Source organism: Lithohypha guttulata (genome assembly GCF_036872675.1).
Source record: "Lithohypha guttulata strain CCFEE 5908 chromosome Unknown scaffold_5, whole genome shotgun sequence".
NCBI classification, from domain to species: Eukaryota; Fungi; Ascomycota; class Eurotiomycetes; order Chaetothyriales; family Trichomeriaceae; genus Lithohypha; species Lithohypha guttulata.
Genome location: NW_027042754.1, coordinates 1,455,122 through 1,476,848, shown reverse-complemented (window position 1 = coordinate 1,476,848; position 21,727 = coordinate 1,455,122). Strand labels below are relative to the sequence as shown.

The following is a 21,727-nucleotide window of genomic DNA, read 5'->3' as shown; positions in this document are numbered from 1 at the left end:
CTGGCCAATTGCGACACCATGTTCTTTCTGCTGTTAGCTCAATATTTCGTCATGATCTGCAGCGCACAGACATTCAATCCGATTGAGGAGGTCGAGGCGATCTCTGAAAGAGGAATGATATTGAAGAGCCGCCATGTAGATTGTGATTGAGGAAACGGTTCTCTGGTCTTTGCCTAGTTCCAGTTTTCATGTAGTCTCCGCCACCGACATCGTTGTTTACCTCAATATGCTCATGTAGACTGTCAGAGAAGTGTCATCGCTATTGTACGTCTTGACCCTCGTGGCTTGTTGTAGAAGCGGCCATTCCTCGAATATTTTGTGGTAGACGCTAGTCGTGTGCTGCCCTTCAGGATGCAACGTATAATGTGCTCTCAAAGCTTCCATCCCGCGATCTCTAGGCAGTGTGACAAAACGACTCTCGTGGTGGCTGCTATGTCTCCATGGAAAGTCAAATTTGACTATGCCGAGGGTCTGTGCTTATCCAATTCAAGCTCACTCAAGAGTCCACTAGTCATCCAAGCAGTATCAGCACAACAGCTTGGTTTGCAACGTAGTACATCCTGATCCTCATGCTCCTTGTACTCATCTGTTTCGATGGATAAGTCTCTGAATGCAGTCGCCAGATGACTGGTCTCACTGCTGTGTCACCGCTGCCAGTTCAGCATGCAAGCATGATTCCCCAACTCCACGGATTTTTCCAGGGTCTGGTAAGCATGTGAGCTAACCCGAATATTACGTTTCGAGGTCGTGTTTTGAGTTTCTCGAGAAGCACCAGGCCAAAACCTAATATCAAGGTCGTCTGAGAAATCGTCGATACTTTGATCCCATCTTGCTCGCTCTCAGTTACAGTAGTATCGCACTGGAAAACTGACTGAATATGTCCACGTCGTCGCGGTCAGATTGACTGATGTGTTTGTACTGGCATTTCACACGAGAAGCTCGTGCTCGTGCAAGCAGCAGATTCAGTAGCTCGTGAGGTGAACGGTTCAGACGTCGCAAGCCCTACACCGGTAACTCTAGTCCACCATCCACTCTTCGAAACCGGCAGAGACAAAAGGGAAAACCCTGTTCCCCATAGCGCGCAAGTAATGACCCGCATCTCGTCAGGGTCGAGGCCACATGTTTGCATGCGGAAAGTTGTTCCCGCATCAGGGTACGATAATGTTCAATGGAGGTAGCGAGGCTTGATGCTGTGTTCAAGTGCATGCTCACAGTAGACATGTGTCAGGAGAGTACAATATCGAGCAACGCGATGGGGATGGTGGCAGCTGTACTGCTTTAAAGGCTTGCAAACAGTCGTAGTCATGAACACACACATGCTGCTCTTCTCCGACGATGTTCCCTTGACCTCTGCGATAGCTTGTAGCAGTGAAGGCACCGGCTCTGAACTTTCCACTTTCACATCTTCAAGGTACTCAGATTGTGGTAATCCTGCTCAATGTGTCTCTGCCAGCAGGCACGCATGTTCCTGAACACCTGTGAGGGTCACGGTGGGGACTCCACAGCTGGGCTATCCGATCGGTTCGAACGTGGGAATCAGTGGTAGGTGCTGTACCACTATGAAGTAGGTTTTTGAAGTTGTAAACCTTCACGTTGAGACTCACAATGAGCAAGATAGAACCGTAGCAGAATGAGAGGTGCCTGCATCCCAATAGCCATAAAAGCAGTGTTCTCTCTCCCACAAAATGCCAGTCTTTCTCAACTCACACATATACCATCCAGTACACATGAATGCAACGACAACTCAACAAGACACAACCTTCAGTCTACCTTGAGAAGCATTCAGTAACAATATATTAACCTCCTCAATCATAACTCCAGTAGGTAACCATGACTTTCATATTGGAACATGCTGACTTCAATATAGCTTCAATATGCCTGCAGTACGAACCAAGAGCCACTCTTGTGAGGTTCGAGGATGTACAGCCGCCTTCTTCAATCGAAAAGATTTGGAGGGTCATATCCTCGGGCTTAAGGACTTACCCCACGAGCAGCAGGTCGCACGCCTGGACCTCCAGCGGGTGAAGTGCAAGAAAGCCGGCTGTCCGTGGACTTTCACCTGCCACAGTAATATGAAGCGTCATGCCAAGTCACACGATCAACCCACTGGTGGTGTGCAAAAGTTCAAGTGCCCTCACTGCCAGGGCACCAAAGTTGGGAGCACCAACTCCCGACGCGACAATTTAAAGAGGCGGCACATCCTCCAGTGCCAACTTCGCCCTCCATACCTCGTCGAGGGCGTGGCAGGGCCAGAGGATGAGCCCGTGGAGATGCTGGCCCAGCAGCCAGAGCAAGCTGCTGGTGTCGACTTGTCACCTGTCGAGCAAGCACAGCGGCAGGAGGTGGAGGCCGAGGTGCCTGTCCAGCCAGTACAGTGGCAGGTTGACGTCGAGGTGCCTGTGGATCCGGCACTTCCCCCTCCTCAAGCAGCACCCGAGCTTATGGTGCCCTCCTTCGTGACTCCCCAAGGCTTCCTTGTGAGTCCTCAGGACCTCATGCAAAACGAGGTCCACAATGCCCAGGTCGACCCCATCCTGCCTGAGGTCGTATCAGATGCCTGGGCCAACCTCACTCAAACAGGGTTCGATCAAGCTCAAGTCGGCTTCACTCAGCCCGATTTCCCCACGCCCTGGGCTGCGCTATCGGGCTTTTCAGATGCGCAGACCCAAGACCAGTACTCCCAGTGGGAGATGGACTATCTCTCCGACGAGTACCATTCAAATACCGTCGATTCTTACAGCTTTCAATGAAGATGGCTCCTCTTGACGACGTCCTATTATAACGTCACACTCTCTTTCTCCTCACTCAATCATATCATTCCTCACAATGACACAACACATATCAGACCTAGTGGGACTGCGGCAGTAGATGTCGCAGTCATCGAGAAGAGGCGGGGTCTAAGAACCCTGGGTTAAGGGGGAGATCTTCACCGCCTCAGGATTAAGGGAGAGGCACAGCCGGTCAACAACAACAACAAAATACACATCTTCGTCCTCCTGCTGCCTTCGAATGCACTCTCACACTACACCAGCACAACACTACTCACACCTGACCGCCGATGAATGCACCAGCACTAGTTCGTCAATGCTAGCTCGCTGTCGAATGCACCGGCTTCCTCATATTGACGACAACAACAAGACATCACACAAAAACTTTCACAAACTCTCTCATGGCAAAATCATTGCCATCCATCAATATGATATTGTACCTACAAAGCTCATCGTCACAACGAGCTTGTAGATCGCTCGGCCGGATCCACATCTTCATTTCACTCTCGGGTCTTATCCACTTCGGTGGCGAGGCCTAACCTGAAGATGCGCCGAGGTCAAGGGGAGTAGACATGACTTGACGGAATATTCGTCCTACCACATCAGTGAGAGTCATGTTATAGCCCCTTGCTCAAATCAATTCAATTCAATTCAACATAGCGGTCGACGTCAACGATGTCGTCGTTGGGTTGAACATGGCGACGTGTAGCTCAATAGTTGGTGTGAGCGCATACCGTGTAGTTTCTAGGCTTGATTAGGCGTGGTTTAAAGGTGGTGTGTGTGATTATTGTGGTAAGAGTTAGGCTTGGTTTAGGCGTGAGTGTGGTGTACTTTAGGAGTGCGATCGACCTCCAACTAGGGGCACTTTAGGGACGAGGGACTAGATGTTCGAGTCTAGGCGCTAAAGCGTGCTATAGATCGATCATCGTGTTCTTCTTCCATTTCACCTTATTCGATGCATTAACAACTCATCGTGCGGACTGGTGAGTATATTGTATGTCCTTTCGTGTGTGCGTATTGAGATTGTCGACAGTGTCGATGAACAAGGCTTCGAGATGCTGATGTGTTATCCTTGTCCTCGTCGCCGGCCGCCATCGATCCAAGCGGTGCCTTGAGGTCACACAGTGTGGTCGACCGTGAAAGAGCGAGGACACCAAAGACTATGAAGTACTTCGTGAGTACAAGTTGCTTTTCGAAGATATTGGATAGAGGCGCCAAACTTTTCACTGCATCTACACCTCATCCTCGTCTTCTGCTAGAGACATTACTTATTGTGACAGGAGCGACAACAGCGACATTAACAACGACGACGAGGACGCATGAGTACAGTATACAGAACAGCTTGGAGACGAGCTATCATCGCATACTCTCACGTCTCGCCCGATCAGCGCAGCATCCTTATCGTCGTCCTCTCTACCTCGACCTCAAGCCTAGCACGAACCATACAAGTCAGCTGACTTGCGCCCCTTTTCCAGCTTCTCAAGAGGTTAGATTTAGCTTTCAGGCGGCCGATCACAGTCTGGTTCAAGCTAGGGAGATTGCTGCCGGGTTTTGGTTTTTGAGAAGAGCTGGTTCAGGGTCTTTCGCGTGTCGGAAAGCTGTCAGCTGGAAAGCTAGAGGTTAAGCTCAGCGCCTAATATCAGGGTTCAAGAGCTTGAATTAACTTCATGATGGGGCTTCAGGGTTTCCTGTATACGTGGGGATCGAAAGACTGAGCTGAGGACAACACTGAAACTGCAGGTTATGCTCAAGGGTGGTTCAAGCACTTTCGAATGCAAGAGCAAGCGCAGATACCGGTCCCTGGCAATTCTCGGTAGCTGATCTGAGCCAAAAGCTTGCAGTCTTGAATTTCGAGTCCGAGCAGACTCGTGGTTGGTGGCTCCTTGTCGTCGTTGATGATTTCTTCGGTGGCTTCGAGTGCAAGAGCTGGGAAGAGACGACAAATCTCAAAACAGTTGCGAAATGACTGATCTGACATCGTGCAAGTCATTGTTTGTGCACGAATGCTCAGTGGTGACTCTATGTGGATGGGGGAGCTGAGGCACTGCAATACCAAGGCTGAGTGCTGCAGCGTCACTATCATCCATACGAGGAATAGTTTCTGCCGACTTCGTGCTTCCCGAAAAAAGAGAGCGTCTCCATTCGAGAGGCACAGATGAAACTGACACAAACTGGAAAAAGTCCGGAAGCTCGCGAAGAAGTGTTGCAAAGTAGCCACGAGGCACTGTAAATCATGGGAAAAGTGGCGTTTTGTCAAAGGGTGGTGTAGGACATTGGGGAACGAATCACGAATACCACGAACACCAGCCTTGCATCCGATGCTTTGTATGTCAGTTAGTCAGCATCAGTAAAAGGACGAGTTTGAGCTCCTGGAAGCGCTTGATGTCGTGGCAAGGTCGTGAGGCAGCGAATCGTCAACACGTGACATGGATGAGAAGGATGGTGTATGCTCATTGACGAGTTGGCTGATGTGACACGTTCTTAAACCATCTCAGAAATTGGACGACTCCTCAAGCCTGGAATGTGGTCATTCGAAGGCTAGGGGTGGTAAAGTAGTGCGTAGTTCAGGGGTCGAAAACTGGTCACGCTTCAAACGTCATGAAGACTGGACCATAAGTGCCATACCAAACACATAGTGTATTGCCGTGGCAGCGAGAACGGAAAAGCGTATTGCAGTTCGGCGAGATATGGTTGCGGTCTACAACAAAACGAGACTATGCTCACAGGCATTGCCACCTGTACATCTGACTCACAGGCCTTGAAACAAGAATCAGGATAGCTTGGAGTGGATGATCAAGCTCTGCTTGAAAGCTAGCAGATTTTATCGAGATAAAAGATCCTTGTCAACATCAGCTTCATCAACATTGCATAGTCAATCATGATGATGAGTTCGTCGGGTTCCGAACACTCGATGAAGCTTGGTTCAGGAAAGCCGTGTAATGGAGTCGTTCGCGCAATATCTGGTGCATCACCCAGCTGGATTGACCTGGAAATTGCTCTTGAACCCGATACTAGATGCTAGCCAGGTGATCACACCACAGAGTATCTACCAGTTCCTCTGCCTTCACCAGCTGCCGCAGCGCTCATGGCACCTTCTTTGAGCAGTCCTAGCAATTCGCGCATGGCTGTCTGTACCTGCAGCTCAGTATCACCCTCGACAAGAATATATAGCTTGGGCAGATCGTTGGGTCCAGGTTCTTTGCCTGTAGCATAAAAGTTGCCCTTGGTGGTAATGGAAGTACCTGTCGAGTCGAGAATCTTCGCAACGTTGGTGCGATTCGTGACAGCCCATCTGGCGCGTTGAGGGAAGTCGTTGATTTCAAGGGTAGCGTGGAAAGCGCCAGCGTCGGGACCTTTGTTGTCAATAGGTACACCAGAACGCATGACACCTGCTTTGGACAATTTGGCGTTGATACCAGCGACGGCAGCAGCCACTTTGTCCATTTGACTTGCATTGCCTGACGAAGCAGGCTTTTCAGTTTTGTGTACGACAATCTTCGGCTCGTACATGTTAGGTAAGGCCGGTGCTGGTGTCTCGGGCTGGTCACGCGCAGCCACACTCGAAGCGGCTTTGGCGAAGATCTCGTCTCCGACCTTGGCTTCTTTGACGTCCTCCTTGTCTTCCTCTTCTTCCTTCTCATCGCCGGTCTTGTATGTTTTGCGTTCTCGTGCCTTCTCAGCATCACGTTGTTGATCAAGTCTTTCTAGGCCTTTGCCGCCAAATCCGCCAGCATAGCCCTTCTCCTTACCAGCTTTGAGCTTCTCAGCAAAACCGTCGACGAGCTTTTGTACAGATTCTGGTATGTTCTGTCCACTCTGCTTCAAGGCTTTAGCGATGTCCACAGCGTAGCGGTCTTGTCCTTCTGTCAAAAACGTCACAGCTGTACCTGTATTGCCAGCACGACCTGTCCGACCAGCGCGATGAACATAGTCCTCAAGATGGTTCGGTGCGTCGTAGTTGACCACAAGTTTGAGTTGCTTCACGTCAAGACCTCTAGCTGCAACACTGGTCGCAATTAGAATGGGCACTACACCAGCTTTGAAGTCATCGATAGTGGAGTCACGGTCAATCTGGTCTTTGCCTCCGTGTATTGACATGCAAGGATAGCCTTTCTTCATTAGATCGCGAAGAAGGCCATCAGCAGATTCTTGCCGGTCAACAAAGATGAGGACTCGGTCGTCTTCGTGCGACTCATCCTCGTACAATTTGCCCAAAAGCTCCAAAAGGCGATGAAACTTGGTATTTTCGGCACGAACTTCGACGATCTGGGTAATCTCGGGAGCAACAACACTGCGACCACCGACCACAATCTCAACAGGTTTGTCCAAAGTTTTTCTTGCCAGGGCTTCCATCTGTCTTGGAAAAGTAGCTGAGAACAATACTGTTTGTCGATCAGGCCGTACGTTAGCGAGGATCTTCATGACTTGAGGCTCGAAGCCCATATCAAACATGCGATCAGCTTCATCGAGAACGACATAGGTCACGCGTTTGAGGTTGGTCACCCTACCACCATTGGCTGCCAGGAGATCTATCATGCGGCCAGGTGTACAGACGACAATTTCAGCACCACGTCTGAGGTCAGCGATTTGATCTTTGATTGGAGCTCCGCCATAAGCGCAGACAGCTCGCAAGTCCAACGCTTTTAGGAAAGGCTTGCACTCTTTGTGTATCTGGGTGGCCAGTTCACGTGTTGGGCTGAGCACTAATCCGATAGGACCGTCTTGAGCATCAAGCCGTGGTTGATCTTTGATATGGCGAAACATAGGAAGAAGGAAAGCAATTGTTTTTCCCGAGCCAGTCTTTGCGACACCAATCACATCTCTGCCGGACATAATAGAAGGTACAGCTTGGGCCTGGATACTGGTAGGCGATGCATATCCTAGATCTCGAATGACATCCAGGACCTGCACACCGAGACCGCATTGAGCCCAAGTCTGCACAGGCTTTGGCACATCAACGCCTCGAACCTTGATATTTTCGAGCTCCATGCGAAGATTTGCGACATCTTCTTCGGTCCAGTCTTGCATGTCCACGGGTTCCGAGTAGAAATTGCGGCGAAAGGATTTGTACTGGACCTTTGCATGGTTCACAACTCCGATATCCTTCTTTTTTTTCTTGGCTATTTCTTCGGCTTTGGCCATTATATCGCCGGGATCGTCTTCGTCTATGGCAGCCATCTCGATGTCGTCGTCGTTGAAGAAGGATTCGGGTTCTTGGAACTCGGATTTGGCAGCAGTTTGAGGCTTACCTTTGTATGTGCTTCGGCGCACGGGTTTTGCGGATAAATCCTGCATGAAAGCGTCTAAAGGATCGACTTCGTCCTCCTGTGCTGGACTCTGCTGAGTTGGCTCAGGGGCATCCGTCATGGCCATATCTTCGACCTGTTCTGCTCGACTACGCTGTTCTGCAGTAGCTCGTGCAGCAGCTAGAGCCTCCTCTTCGTTCTCCACTTCGTCAGCTACGTCGTCGTCATCTTCGTCGCCCCGGTCCTGCACAGTCTTCTGATGAGCTTCATCATCAGTGGCGGACAATGTTGGCAATTTCTCGAGCTTCATCTTCACATCTTCGTCATCCTTGAAGTCGAAGGCTTTTCTCCCTACGTCAGCATCTCCTTGTGTCTTACCAATACTGAAACCACTCAGGTTGCCTTTGGCCTTTAGCGGTACGGCAGAAGTGGCTGGCAATACTTTTGTTACAATGTGTGGTGTGACACCATTAGGTTTTTTCAACAATGCTGGAATAGCAGCATCTGCTCCCAGAGGTTTCTTCACTGGTGGTGCAACTGTTGCTGGTTTGGTGGTGGTCGCTGCAGTGGTAGTAGCGAGTTTTGGTGAAACAACAGATTTGGGCGATACAGCTTTCGTTTGCTGAATGTTTGCTTGCTTCCGCTTCCATTCTTCTAGTTTCCTCAGCTTTGCGGCCTTGCTGTCCTCAATGATGGGAGTAGCGGGAGCCGAGCTCTGTATGGTCGTGTAAGTGATATTTCCAAGCATGGTGGATGGTGGACATACCTGTTTAGAAGCCGAGGCGGAGGCCGAGTCTCTTGTTGTGGGCCGTTCCCGGCTATCTTCTCTCTTGCGCTTTTTCGCGTCAGCGGAATCATCTCGTTTCTTGCGATCTCTGTCATGGGAGTCCTCCCTCTTAGTACGATGGTCGCTTTCTCGACTCAGCCGTCTGGTGTCACGATCTCTCGATCTTCGTCGGTCTCTAGAGCGGTCCCGACGGGAAGAATATTTGTCTCTGTCGTAGCGGTCGTCATGGCGTCTGTCTGAGGAACGATCTCGGCGGCGGTAATTATCGCGATCTCTGTCTCTGTCTCTGTCCCTGTTGCGATCGCGGTCTCTTTCACGATCTCTCCTACGCTGAGCAAGGTCAGCCAGTAATTACGCAGAAGAGTGGACTCGGATAGAGCGTACCTCAGGGCTTCTTGAGCGAGAACGCTTTCGGCGATGATGACGGTCATCGTCTTTGCGACTCCTATCATAGCGATCTTCCTCTCTTCGAATCCGCTTTGAGGACGAATATGTGCTTCCTACAGGTGATGGTGAGCGAGAGTGCGCATACCTTGCCATCTTGAAGTGGCAGCGGACCAAGTGAGCTTTACTGCAACGTCGGCCCGCGACTGTGCCTCCTCGCCTTGTTCCCTTTGCCGTACGTTAGGCCCAGTAGCTTACTGCGCATAAAATCAGCAGTCGAAGAGAAAAATGATTGTGTAAAATAGTGCGTAGACGTCAACGATGTAAGAATGTGCTCTTTAGTGCCCCAAGTGCGCTGTGGACGTGCCGAACTTCTGCTGATATTTGGGTCGGGAACCTCCATAGCGGAAGGAATAGAGGGACGCTAATGCCACGTGATCTGACCCCATGTGCCTGGAGGAAAGTGCGCCTTCGACGTACACGATCCCGCCGTAGCTTTGGTACCTGTTTTGAGTCGCGCTTTCCTAATTCCCAGCCATCTCGGAGCTGAATCAACGTCGACTGAGAGGTCACCGACCTCACGACCATTGTCGCCCACAACATCTCGACTGCGACAATGACTATCTTGGTCCCGATGCAACGAGCGTTATCGACCAAGTTCGTTGGCCGAAGCTTTAGTGTTGTCACTCGCGCTGGGAACAATCCGTGGTTGGCACGTGTCAATCACAACTACGACAACCACAGCCATGACAAGACTGCACGGTCACACTACCTCTCCGCTCATTCCAACTTCTTAGGCACGAGATCATATGCAACGAAGACGGGCTCTAAGCCTGCGAGCCGCCCGAAAGCCCACACAGGTCGCACCCCTGCCAGACGGACTACTAAAGCTTCAACGTCAAGCAAACCTGGCCCCAAGACCACTGCAGGCAAGAGCAATGTTGGTAGGCCGAAGGGATCGAAGACGACAAAGACAAAGACAGGGAAAAAAGCGAGTGCTAAGCCCAAAGCACCACCGAAGAAGCCAGCAGTGAAGAAAGCGCCTTCAAAGACCACCCTCACCCGCGAACGTGTTGCCAAGGAAAAGCAACTCAAGGCCACCGCTCTGCTGGACACTCCCAAGAATCTGCCCGCCACCCCCTGGACCATCATTTTCGGCGAAACCCACAAGAATAAATCAAATGCTTCCACGGCTGATAGAAGGAACCTGTCCAACGAAGCTGCTCAGAAGTACAGAAACTTGACTGCAGAGGAGAAAGAGGTAAGCCTAAACGGTATTGCTGAGCTGTACGTCCTCTAACGATGTCCTCGTAGCACTACAATCATTTGGCCCATATCAACAAGGAGAAGAATGATAAAACTTTCAAAAAATGGCTGAGTCAATACACTCCCGATCAGATTCGAGAGGCCAACAATGCGAGAAGGCAGCTGAAGAAGATTTGGCAGTCAAAGCATCCTACCCCCAAGCATAACAAGGAGTTCCCACTCCTCAAAGACGACAGACTAGTGACGCGACCGACGGGTGCTTACGCCTATTTCACCCGGGACCGTTTCGCTAGCGGCGACTTTGCTAGGATGCACGTCCCTGAGGCATCCAAGCTGATCGCTAGGGAATGGAGGGCCCTATCTGCTACTGAGAAGGAGGTAGGGCTAATCAAGTCATCTCGATTCATGCACAATTACTGACAGACATATACAGAAATATGAACAGCAAGCTGCAGCAGATTTCGGCAGGTACAACGAGGAGGTCCTCACTGTCTACAACAAGACTCCAGCCACGAAGGCCAATGCCTAATCTTGTCCCTTTTCCGAGCTTCATTTGTGCCACTTCACAGGTAGAGGCCAATGCATCTACGTCACAGTAGCACGCTCGCGCCATCTGGTTGTCCTGATCGTCACGTGGCATTGCCATTATCCTCAACCGCACCTTCGACGCCCGACACCAGCCATTGCCTGAGTCGCATCCAGTCCATGTACATCACCTCCCTCAACTTGTGTGAGTTAGTTTACGACCATTTCCTACCACTTCGCCGGCAGACCTCCGCACGTCTTTCCAGATTGGACGAAGAAGAAAGTAAAAGAGTCAGAATAGCAAGCGTTATCGATGCTGATGAACTTTTCATTGTACTTATATCGAGTTATGCCACGCTTACAGTCTACGAAGATACCCTCGGTTTTCTTTTTTTGGTATATGTTTTTGATTGTACATGGCCAGTAAACGGTCAAAGGTGGCATTTTCTGGAATGTTGTTGATACAATGACTTGCTAGTAGGTAGGTAGATATCTCAGCTCTCGAGCGTGTCTGATCGACGTTGAGTACTACTCTGGGTGCAGTTAGATGAGGTAATTGACCTTCTACCTTGCCATGCTGTTGCGAGTATTCTCGCGTGAAACATCGTACATCTAAATAGGCCGCAGCACCTTGTCATTCAAACAACCTACCATGTACCATTACAATATGGATAGAAGTACAAACAGTCTGAACATCCTCACGATCACGTCGCCTTCTCCCCCGTCGACTCACCTCCCACTACCTCCGCCCCAGCCTCCTCCTTCTTCGGCGCACTCTGCTCCTCCAACATCCTCCTCCTTCCCTCCACAGTAAGCCACAAATTCCTACTCGCAGCCTCCAACGTAGTCGTGATACCAGCACCAAACCCTTGCAACATACCCACGAGCTGTGCTCTCAACCCATCAATTCCACCCTCAATCCCACCAACCCATCTAACTCCCTCAGTATCAAAGACTTGTCCATCTATACGCGCGCCTAGCATCATCAGTTTCTTCAGGCCTTCCTGCGTCGCTGGTTCGTGGTAGCCCGGATTGGCGCGGCGTGTTGGAGCAGGGAAAATGGGAGCTTGAGGGGCGAGGATGCTGAGGGCTGCACGAACGTGTTGAGGGCTGACGGTTGGGAAGGTTAGGACCGCGAGGGGGCCGGTGAGGAGCGGGGTCAGGGGGTGTTGGTTCCTGTGTTTTGCTGCGATGTCGTGGGCGGCGCGGGAGAGGGTGTGGGTGAGGGATGGGTCGAGGCGTTCGTCTTCTATGCCGTGGGGTTGTGCGGGTACGGGCATACCTTTTACGACGGTGGGTTTGTAGTATTCTGTTATACGGAGGGCGGGCTCGAACATATTTGTACGAATGACTGTGAGCTTGATGCTGTCGCTGATTGGTATGTAGGCTTCTGGTCCCCTGTCTTTGAGTTGTGTTTCATCGACTTTTTGTAGCGCGTTGGCTAGCTCGCGACGTATGGATGCCCATTCTAGGGCTCTGAGGTTGTTGTGTTGGAATAGGATGATTAGTGGTGTTGTTTGCAGGAGGGAGACGTATGTTCGTAGGAGCTGCGATTTCCGGTATGCTGGGTCGCGATGTGAGGGGGGTGTGATTTGGGAGTATCGCTGTGTTGATGGTGCACTGTTCAGTATTTGCGACTCAGTTGGTGCTGGGACTGTGGCAGCAGCTGTTGCGTGTCTGCATTGCACACAGACGAAGCGAGAAGGGGACTGAGAGGATGATGGTCGAGCAAATGATTGAAGGTGTATTCGAGGCGGCATATTGGCTGTATGTTCAGGGTTATATGGTCAACACTACTCCCCCTTCACGCCGAGCAGATGTTCTGACAATGATTGAAGCAACACGTTCACGATTGATGCAGTTGCTGCGACTTCAAGGTGTTTCTCGGGGCTTGTCCAAAGATCTACAGCGCTAAGAGTAGTATCTCTTTCCATGTCTTGGCGCGATTTGGAGTTAGCTCGGGAAAGTGCATTCGGTCGCAGTTTCCTTGAATCTACTGTCTTGCAATATACTAATAGACTACCAGCTTACTGCTGATCAAGAACAACAGCATGTCGACGAATAGAGTGGTGCCCCTGACTGCCGAGAATGTGATTACACGTGCAGCACCTACAGACGAGCAACCTCATCGAATTTCTATCACACCTCTACTGAAAGCCCTTTCTACCCCTCCACCATACACTCATGTGCCAGCCAGGTCAATAGCTCTTGCTTGGGCTCGAACTTTTGAGAACCACTTATCGCATACACAACTTGCCGCCCTTCTTACCTTACTGTGTTCCACAGGCCTCGACAAACATCCCGATGTCATCGCAGAATGCGCCGAAGCCATGCGGGATGCTGCTGCCCCAGTCGACTACAAACAGATCTCACAGGTATTGGGCAAGAGGAAACGAGAAAGAGGTGCGTATAGAGGAGGACTGTGCGATATTGTCGGGACAGGCGGTGATGCTCATTCGACCTTCAACATTTCCACGACTTCCTCGATCATTGCATCTGCACTCCTGGCCATCGCAAAGCATGGGAATCGAGCTCAGACAAGTATGGCTGGTAGCGCTGACGTGCTGAAAGCTGTGACGCCGAGACCACCAATCTTAGAGAACCTCATGGCAGAGCATTTACCCAAAGCATACGAGAACAGCAACTATACTTTCTTGTTTGCTCCCAACTTCCACTCAGGGATGCGCTATGCTGCAACTGTTCGTCGAGAGTTAGGCCTGCGCACCATCTTCAACTTGATGGGTCCTCTTGCCAACCCTGTCCATAATCTTATCGAGGTCCGTGTCTTAGGGGTGGCGTATCAAGAGCTTGGTCCAGTTTTCGCTCAGGCACTGCAAAAGAAGGGCATCACAAAGGCTATGGTTGTATGTGGTGCAGAAGACCTGGATGAGATCAGCTGTGCAGGTAGGACAAATTGCTGGTGGCTGCAAGAAATATTAAATCCAAAGTACCAGAAAAGTGGAAGCGAGGACAACGACACAAGCGATGATGATACAGAACCAAAGTATACCTCAAAGCTGGAATCTTTCTCTCTAGAGCCTGCCGACTTTGGCTTATCTACCCATCCTCTATCTGAAGTGGGTGGTGGGAAAGGACCGAGAGAGAACGCCAAAGTGCTTCTAAGCATCTTGAAGAATGAAATGGACCGAGATCATCCTATTCTGCACTTCGTCCTCATGAACGTCGCCGCCCTCCTCGTTGTGAGTGGTATTACTGAATCCGACTCTTCTGAGTATGGAGAGGTCATTCAAGACCGAGGTCCGGCTGGGGGTCGATGGAAGGAGGGTTTGCGCTTGGCTAGGTATTGTCTCGAAAGTGGTAAGGCTTTGCAAGAGTTTGAGAAGTTCATCGACTTGACCCATAGTATTCAAGTCTGATGCGTATTTGAATAGACAATACTAGAAGCGATAGAGTACTCGCTGGATGTCTGGTGAAAACATCCTGTACGATTCTGCGACCGCATTTCGCCTATCTCAACGTGCTTCAAATTGAACCATGCTAGATTTCTAATCAGTCCACAATTTCATAGTGGTAGGACTAAAGGTGTTTTACCGCTTAGTCCGCTCCTTGTAGAGCACACGATGACCACAGCTGGGACATCTGACTTTGTCCTCCTTCTCCAGCGGGACTTTCGCAGAGCATTCGCCGCAGATGTATGTGACCTTGGGACCAGTCGCCGTGTCGTAGCCAGCGTAGCCAGTGCCCGCGCCTCCTGAGCTTGATGGGAATTGGTATGCTTCTCGTTGAGACATGTTCGGAAAAGTAGTACTCGTGACGTACGATTATCAGTGGTCTTAATGCGAACGATTGCTGGTGAGGAACGGATATCTAATAAGAGATGAAAGCACGCGATAGTAAGAGAAGTGTACGGCTAAGTTTCCTAATCAATCTTTCGTGCTTTTGCAGCAACCGCTATTTTATTCGAAATCACTTATTAACCATATCACCACTACTCGGGCCATCTTGGAAACAGCAATCGTCCTCACGTTGCTACCTCCTGCCACGCCCGTCTAACACTTCAATCTTCGAAATATCGATCAGTGAGCATCGAAGGAGAGGAAACAGTTTCCACATCAAAGCTCTTGCCTGCCGGTGTCGTAAACCCTTTTGAGGTACGCGAGTAGATGAGTACTAAGTCATCCCGACTGGATTCTCGTTGTGGACTGGGTTCGGCCACTTTCTTGGTACATTCATTACTGAAGCTTGCGGGACATCGATGAAGCATGGGAAGGAGCGTACAATGTCGCTACACTTTTTGCAATCAGCTAAGGGCTATTTAGACTGAAGTTTAAAAAGAAAAGACAGGACGACAAAGGTGTGCTCGTTTCCACTTTATTAGGCTTGGAGTGCAGTCTGAAAAGCTCGGTCGTGAGTCCTGCGAAATGGGTATCGTAGAAGGGACTGTGTCAGGAAATTCGTGCAGCTACCTATGGCAGTCCTGGATGGCATCGTCGCGTACCATCTCGTTCTTGGAAGTGTGCAACGTTCAGCACCATGAAAGAGGTTTGACTCTTTTCCCACGATTGTAGTCTCGTAGTGGAGCATTAAATTATGTCACGCTCCTGCCGCGTCGATTATGTTGAGCACCGGCCACAATATCGTCACTGCAGTCGCGTCGACAACATCAAGAATTCTCATCTGGCAGGCAGTATGGAACTGCTTTCTAGTCCTTCCACGGTTACTGCTACTTTGATGTAGTCAGAGCAGAGTACAAGGTTCGATCTTTCCACAAACATGCAGTGGAGATGAATTCGTACCCTGACGACTATGTCGTCCACAACTTACCACTGGTCATCCTCACTGGCCTGGAAGCCAATTCAAGTGCTGAAACACCTTTCGGTGAAAAGAGTTTCCAGTTCCTTGGTGATGGTGGCTTTCGAATTCGTGCAGAGCTTCCACCTCTATACCATCCATTGACTGCTGATCTTCGTGCTGCATTGCTTGCCCACGATCACTCGAAAGCAGCATGGCACTCACCGTCTACTGACAAGACGGAGCAGGCTCATGTATTCAAGATCAGAAGTGTTGGTCGGGTAGGTCAGACTCCCTGCTAGACCTCTAAGCACGGGCTATATTGACTGGTATAGGCTTACACCTTTCCTCCACGTAAAGCACCACCACCTCCACACTCCCCCCGAATGAGGCCTAGCGACGACAATGGTGCCTCTCCGCCTCCTCTGACCCTGCACTCGACCCTCTCTCCACTCTCGCCTAGCTCTCCTCTCTATCCCGACGGTATTATCACGCCTTTGTGGATCACCAAACACCAATATCGACTGCCGTCCGTACTGGTGTCTTTCTACAATCTGGTTTCTGATCATACCACAAGCTCACTCGAGGATAACAAGATCAAAAGTGAAGTGAATGCTATTCGCAGTCTCATGACCTCCACCAACTACAAGACAAAATTTGTAATCGTGCTCGTTGCAGATGGTCCTATCAATCATGCAGCACTTGAAGAACGCCTAGTGAATATCAGAAGAGGCACGAACTTTGACAGCAAAGCTTTATACTATCTTCCTAGCACTTCTTCTCCCGCAGATCTTCAAGAATTCGCCAAAGTCATGCTCAACACCTTGCACCCAACAGTCATTGAGTACTATCGAGATTTGTCCAAACATGCTCGTCGAAAACGGAACAGGAACACTGTCCCTCAGCCCACTATTCCTCCCACTCAAGGCACTTCAGCAATTCTCTCTCTGCAGGCGTGGAATGCTCGTTATGAGTTCAAGTTAGGTATATTTGCAGAGACTAGGCAGGAGCTGGAAGCAGCTTCTCGAAACTATGAGCAAGCTTACGAAGGTCTTTTTCACCCCGAATTGTTCGAGACCATACCTGCACGCAGTCCAAGATTCAACGAAGCTCGAATGTTGGCCGATGTCATCGCAATAAGGATAATAAGATGCGCCTTGTGGTCATCACAAACCGTTACTGCTGTAAGATGGTGGTCAAAGCATAGAGCTCGTATACGTGACCTAGTTGATAGACGCGGTATGGGCACCAATGACTATGGTTGGCATGCCTGGCTGGCTATCTGGTCAAACGTTATGTTCGAGCTCATCCAACGAGCAGAAGTCTTTCAGACTGCTCACTCAGAGCTGCCGCCTGGCCATGGCCTTCCAGTACAAATCGTGTCGGATAAGACAACCTTAAGTCTTGACCACACTACACCTTGGGAAGCTTTGCACCACGAAGGCTATTGGTTGGACGAAGTTCGCAGGCATATCGAGGCCAGAAGAGAGTTGGCCAAGCAAATTTCTCCTGATGATCGATCGATTGAAACCACATCAGCTTTGCAATCCAGTAGAAAGCACCATTACGACACTTATCTAGTACCAGAACCACCAATCGAATACCGTCTATTCGACAGAAGAGCCGGAGAGAATTACGGGAAACGTATCTGCAACACTGTGGATAGCGCTTTGAAGCACTTTGAAGCCCGTGATCAGTACCGCATGGCAGAAGTACTCCGTTATCGTCAGGCTATGGAACAGTTCCACTCAGATTCCGAGTCAATAGTCATGCTCACGTCACTCTGGCAACAAAGCAGCTGGCGCAAGCAGGGTTGGTACTCTTTACTCGCCCGAGTTGGCAAGGTACTTCTTGACAAGCCACTACAGGACGATCCTGAGCTGCGTCTGTTGCTGCTGTGGGAGCTACGAACAATTGCCTCTGACCAGGCAACACCTATTGAGAACCAGATGCTCGAAGGTGGTAGTGCAGCTTTGACCTTGACGTCTTCGTTACCCCAGATAGTCCCCGGTCTTGCATTTTCCAATGACACTGGTCATGTTGGTGAGCCACTAGCTATACAGTTGTCGTTACGTTACATTGTACCAAGTTTGCAAGCAGATTTGCAAGTCAAGGAAATCAAGTTTACTTTCGATGGTGGTATCAAGCCCATTCTGCTCAAAGCAGAAGCTGCAGATGACGATGCTGAACGCAGTGGTGGTGCCACAATATATCGTGTCGAGCTGTCTGAAGCTGATGCCAGTGTGGAGAAAGTATCCAGGAGATTATCCTTGAGTGGAGGGTCTTACTGGACAGGCACTATCAAAACAAACCCCTCTGGTTCATGCTATGAAGTGTACAATTTCGAGGTGATACCTCGAGAGCCTGGCCCGGCATCCGTGGCATCCTGTATGCTTCTTTTAGCCAATAGCACACAGGAAATCACGCTCAGTTCTGGCGAGCTCAACAACGTTGGTGCTCAGTGGTGGGAGCTTCGCGATGGGAGTCCCATAAGTCGAGATTTTGGTATGCATCGAGATGTGACAAGCGTCAATGTTTTACCAAAACCACCAAAGGCTGCTATCAAGTTGCCGAATTTACTTTCAGCTTATTACACCAACGAAAAGGTGACTTTGCGGGTCGACATCCTCAATGACGAAGACGAAGCACTGAACGGCAGTCTGGACGTACGACTTCTGAATCCCTCCCAGGGTACGCTTCAGTTTCACTGGAGACCCGAAATATCCTCTGGAGAAGGTGATTCAACCCAGTCTGAAGTCGCCTCTCTCAAACGCGTGGGACCTATAACACCTCAAGAAGTTGGTCAGTTTGAGCTTTCACTGACTGAGATACAAGACCCTATGGAGTGCGAGCTCGAGTTTAAGCTGTCCTATCGACTCGAGTCTGATGGAAGCCAGGAAGTCGTCACAAGTGTGATTGTCAACCTTCCCGTTATCCGCCCTTTTGAGGCCACTACGTTCTTTTTGCCCAGGCTGCATGTTAATGCGTGGCCCAATTTCTTCGATGCAACGAATGCCGCAACTGTCGACCAACCTCAAGGTCTAACGCAAACTTACCTGGTAAAGGCCGATATTGGATGTTTCACTCAGCAGCCAGTTGTCGTTAGATCCTTGAATCTCGAAGCACGTCGCATCGTGGGCGGAGCTGTATGTACTAAAAGTCTTGGTAGACCGAAGACATCAGGACTTGACTCCGAGCAAGCGAAGCAAGTTGAACCTGACACAACGGAGCAATTTCTCTTCGATCTCGAACTTCAGAAACTGGTTCTGGGCGAAAGATCGCCTGTGGCTATAGATTTTGTCATTAACATCGAATGGTCGAGAATAGATTCAAAAGACGTCAATATATCTACACTGATTCTGCCGAAATTCCTTGTGCCAATGTCCGAACCACGAGTACTACTACAAGCTGCAAAGGTCGAGGGTGTCTCGGCGACATGTCTACTTACCTACACTATCGAAAACCCGAGTATGCACTTCCTTACATTTAACGTTAACATGGAGAGTGGTGAGGGGTTCGCGTTTAGCGGGTCGAAGGCGCAGTCTGTCAGTCTAGTACCCATGAGTAGATACGAGCTGCGATATCGCGTTCTCATGCAGCGAAGTGGAGAGTGGGTGCGTGTGCATCTTGATGTTCTTGATGCATTTTTTGGTCAAACGCTAAAGGTTCAGCCTGCTTCCGAAGGAGTTCGAGTTGACAAGCAGGGTGACGTGCAAATCTGGTCTGGATGAAATGATACTGGAAAAACCATCAAAACCACAATCTATGCAGCAACTTGCAATACAGCACGGCCAGGAAGTTGCCCTTTCGACATCTGTAGGACTGTCAGCACACGTCAAGCGTTTCGAAGGACGACTCACCTTCTCCATAAAGTCGTCAAGTTCGGTCAATTTGCCTTTAGAAAGGATAGGCTGTTACGGTCAGTACACAATCGGACCTCTGAATGGTGCTGCTCACATGGACAAGACCTCTTGCGGTGAAGTCTAGAGCTTCCTCCACATCCTTCAAGGATCCTACAACTGAGCCTACAAAATTGAGCCTCCTGAGAGCCATCATGATCGGTGGAGCGCCAGCGACAACGGACGGGTCCTTCGGCAACCCTACTACAACGACCGTGCCGTTAGGACGCAATAAACCAGGAGCCATATCATAAGCCTGTTTTGTTGCTGCAGTCACCAAGACACCTATCCTCATCGTTAGCGATTGTCAGGCAGGAAAATTTGGTACATACCATGAGCGCCAGCACCAGTGACTTTCATCACCTCAGCAGCAATGTCGCTCGTGGCTGTGTAGTCAATGAAGACTTCAGCACCGAGCTTCTTGCAAAGATCGCGTTTTGCATCCCCTCCGTCGATAGCGATCACTCTCATACCCATGGCACGAGCGTATTGCACCGCGAAATGGCCTAACCCGCCGCCGGCGCCCGGAAGCACGATCCATTGTCCAGGCTTTACACTTGAGCTGTGGAGATAAGTCAATATTGTCCAATTTCACTTTCGAGGGTAGGGGCTGCGAAAAGCATAACTAACCGCTTACACGCCACATATGCTGTCACACCTAAAGCGTCTCTTGTCAGCCGCGTATCGTTGAGAGTACACACGAGTTTGCGAAGCACGTCTCTGACTTACCACCGCACATAATTGGTCCCGCCTCCTCGTCCTTAACACCATCGGGTATCTTGCTTGAGTACCTTGCGTCGGCGACAAGGTACTCCTGGAAAGTGCCTTCGGCAGAAAACCCTGAGTTCTTTTGAGCTGTGCAGTGTACCTCGTCTGTGCCCGTGCTACGGACCTGTCAGTCACAAACACTCATCCCACAAATCTGGAACATGCGATTTGTCTATCAATTTTGGGGGCGCCACGCCGTGGGTCTTTTTCGAGAAAGGAGTACTCACAGACAGAACTCGCATTCTCCACAGGTTGATGCAATCCACTTGACCCCAGCCCTGTCACCAACCTTCCATCGACTCTCAGCTCCCTCACCTACTGCGACGACTACACCTGCTCCTTCATGGCCAGCAATACCTTTTGTGGCATCCTGCATGGCAACGCCGAAGTCTTTCCATTCATCGTGAATGAGCGATTTGTCACTGCAAAGAGCCGTGAGGTCAGCAGCTGTCAACGAGCCTGCCTTGCAACGCAACGTCCGATGAGACATCTTGGGATAGCCAAGAAGCAATGACCGTTCGCAACGTACTCACCTAGCGCACAATCCAGTCCAGTTGACCTTGATCAGGATCTCACCAGCACCAGGCATGCGCACATCAATTTGTTTGACTGGTGCCTTGGCAGACTCGCCAGTTCCTTCACGGACAGCAGCCGACTGCTTTGACGGAATATCGACGGAGCCCATTGTGATTTGATCAAGATATAAAATGACTCGACAAAGAGGATCCTATGCTTAAGCTGACAAGCAGGATATCTAGTGGTACCACGAGGCGAAGAAAGTGCTCAGTGCAATTCCTAGGAACAGGCCAACAATGCAACGACCACACGAGGTACATTGATTATGCCTTACTCTTATATATACCATCCATACCACTTCTGTACCTCTCTCTCTCTCACTCTGTCCCAGTCCCTGTCCCATTCCCCCTTGACCCGACGCCCAATGAAATGCGTGACACCCAAGCTAGCCATGACAATCAATGCAAAGCGTCCCCCTCCCCTCTTTTCCTTCCGTTCCCCTTCTCCATCAATCGTTGGAAGCATAAGTCCCATAACTTGGTACGAGTCAGTCATGTCGAGCTTATTGTGCACGCATGTAGAAGTACTAACCTAAACTATATGGAAAGTTACTCTTTTGGCCGATGTTTCTGCGGGGAAGCCACTCGAGCCTCAGACTTGAAAGAGGGTTCCAACGAACCCCATAATTTACCAGTGTGGGGTTAGTGGGATGGGGTGTGGTCGGATGAGTTCCGCGGTGGTATTGCTGTACTGTACCCTCTTCTGAGTCAGTCAGTCAGTCAGTCTTTTAAAGGATTTACTAAAGATACAGTATCT

General features: G+C 50.1%; 7 protein-coding genes across 7 annotated transcripts; 3 read left to right on the top strand and 4 right to left on the bottom strand.

Annotated features, from left to right (window-relative positions):
- Positions 1-5,798: 5,798 nt before the first annotated feature.
- On the bottom strand, positions 5,799-9,341 carry PRP5 (pre-mRNA processing RNA-helicase; the record flags this gene model as incomplete). Its single annotated transcript, XM_064901314.1, has 3 exons — positions 5,799-8,729; positions 8,781-9,131; positions 9,186-9,341. The coding sequence occupies 3 exons, from the start codon at positions 9,339-9,341 to the stop codon at positions 5,799-5,801; spliced, it is 3,438 nt and encodes a 1,145-aa protein (XP_064752390.1).
- Positions 9,342-9,801: 460 nt separating this feature from the next.
- On the top strand, positions 9,802-10,980 carry LTR64_006987 (uncharacterized protein; the record flags this gene model as incomplete). The annotated part of the gene is made up of 3 exons (XM_064901313.1): positions 9,802-10,446; positions 10,500-10,829; positions 10,885-10,980. The coding sequence occupies 3 exons, from the start codon at positions 9,802-9,804 to the stop codon at positions 10,978-10,980; spliced, it is 1,071 nt and encodes a 356-aa protein (XP_064752389.1).
- A 700-nt stretch (positions 10,981-11,680) lies between these two features.
- On the bottom strand, positions 11,681-12,736 carry LTR64_006986 (uncharacterized protein; the record flags this gene model as incomplete). Its single annotated transcript, XM_064901312.1, has 1 exon — positions 11,681-12,736. The coding sequence occupies one exon, from the start codon at positions 12,734-12,736 to the stop codon at positions 11,681-11,683; it is 1,056 nt and encodes a 351-aa protein (XP_064752388.1).
- Positions 12,737-13,027: 291 nt separating this feature from the next.
- TRP4 (anthranilate phosphoribosyltransferase) lies at positions 13,028-14,353 on the top strand (the record flags this gene model as incomplete). The annotated part of the gene is made up of 1 exon (XM_064901311.1): positions 13,028-14,353. The coding sequence occupies one exon, from the start codon at positions 13,028-13,030 to the stop codon at positions 14,351-14,353; it is 1,326 nt and encodes a 441-aa protein (XP_064752387.1).
- A 171-nt stretch (positions 14,354-14,524) lies between these two features.
- Positions 14,525-14,728, bottom strand: RPC10 (DNA-directed RNA polymerase core subunit rpc10; the record flags this gene model as incomplete). The annotated part of the gene is made up of 1 exon (XM_064901310.1): positions 14,525-14,728. The coding sequence occupies one exon, from the start codon at positions 14,726-14,728 to the stop codon at positions 14,525-14,527; it is 204 nt and encodes a 67-aa protein (XP_064752386.1).
- A 993-nt stretch (positions 14,729-15,721) lies between these two features.
- On the top strand, positions 15,722-19,459 carry LTR64_006983 (uncharacterized protein; the record flags this gene model as incomplete). The annotated part of the gene is made up of 2 exons (XM_064901309.1): positions 15,722-16,009; positions 16,064-19,459. 2 exons carry the CDS (start codon positions 15,722-15,724, stop codon positions 19,457-19,459), a joined length of 3,684 nt encoding a protein of 1,227 aa, XP_064752385.1.
- A 32-nt stretch (positions 19,460-19,491) lies between these two features.
- On the bottom strand, positions 19,492-21,080 carry LTR64_006982 (uncharacterized protein; the record flags this gene model as incomplete). The annotated part of the gene is made up of 8 exons (XM_064901308.1): positions 19,492-19,542; positions 19,589-19,639; positions 19,686-19,912; positions 19,960-20,189; positions 20,258-20,285; positions 20,357-20,519; positions 20,685-20,817; positions 20,929-21,080. 8 exons carry the CDS (start codon positions 21,078-21,080, stop codon positions 19,492-19,494), a joined length of 1,035 nt encoding a protein of 344 aa, XP_064752384.1.
- Between the last annotated feature and the right edge of the window lie 647 nt (positions 21,081-21,727).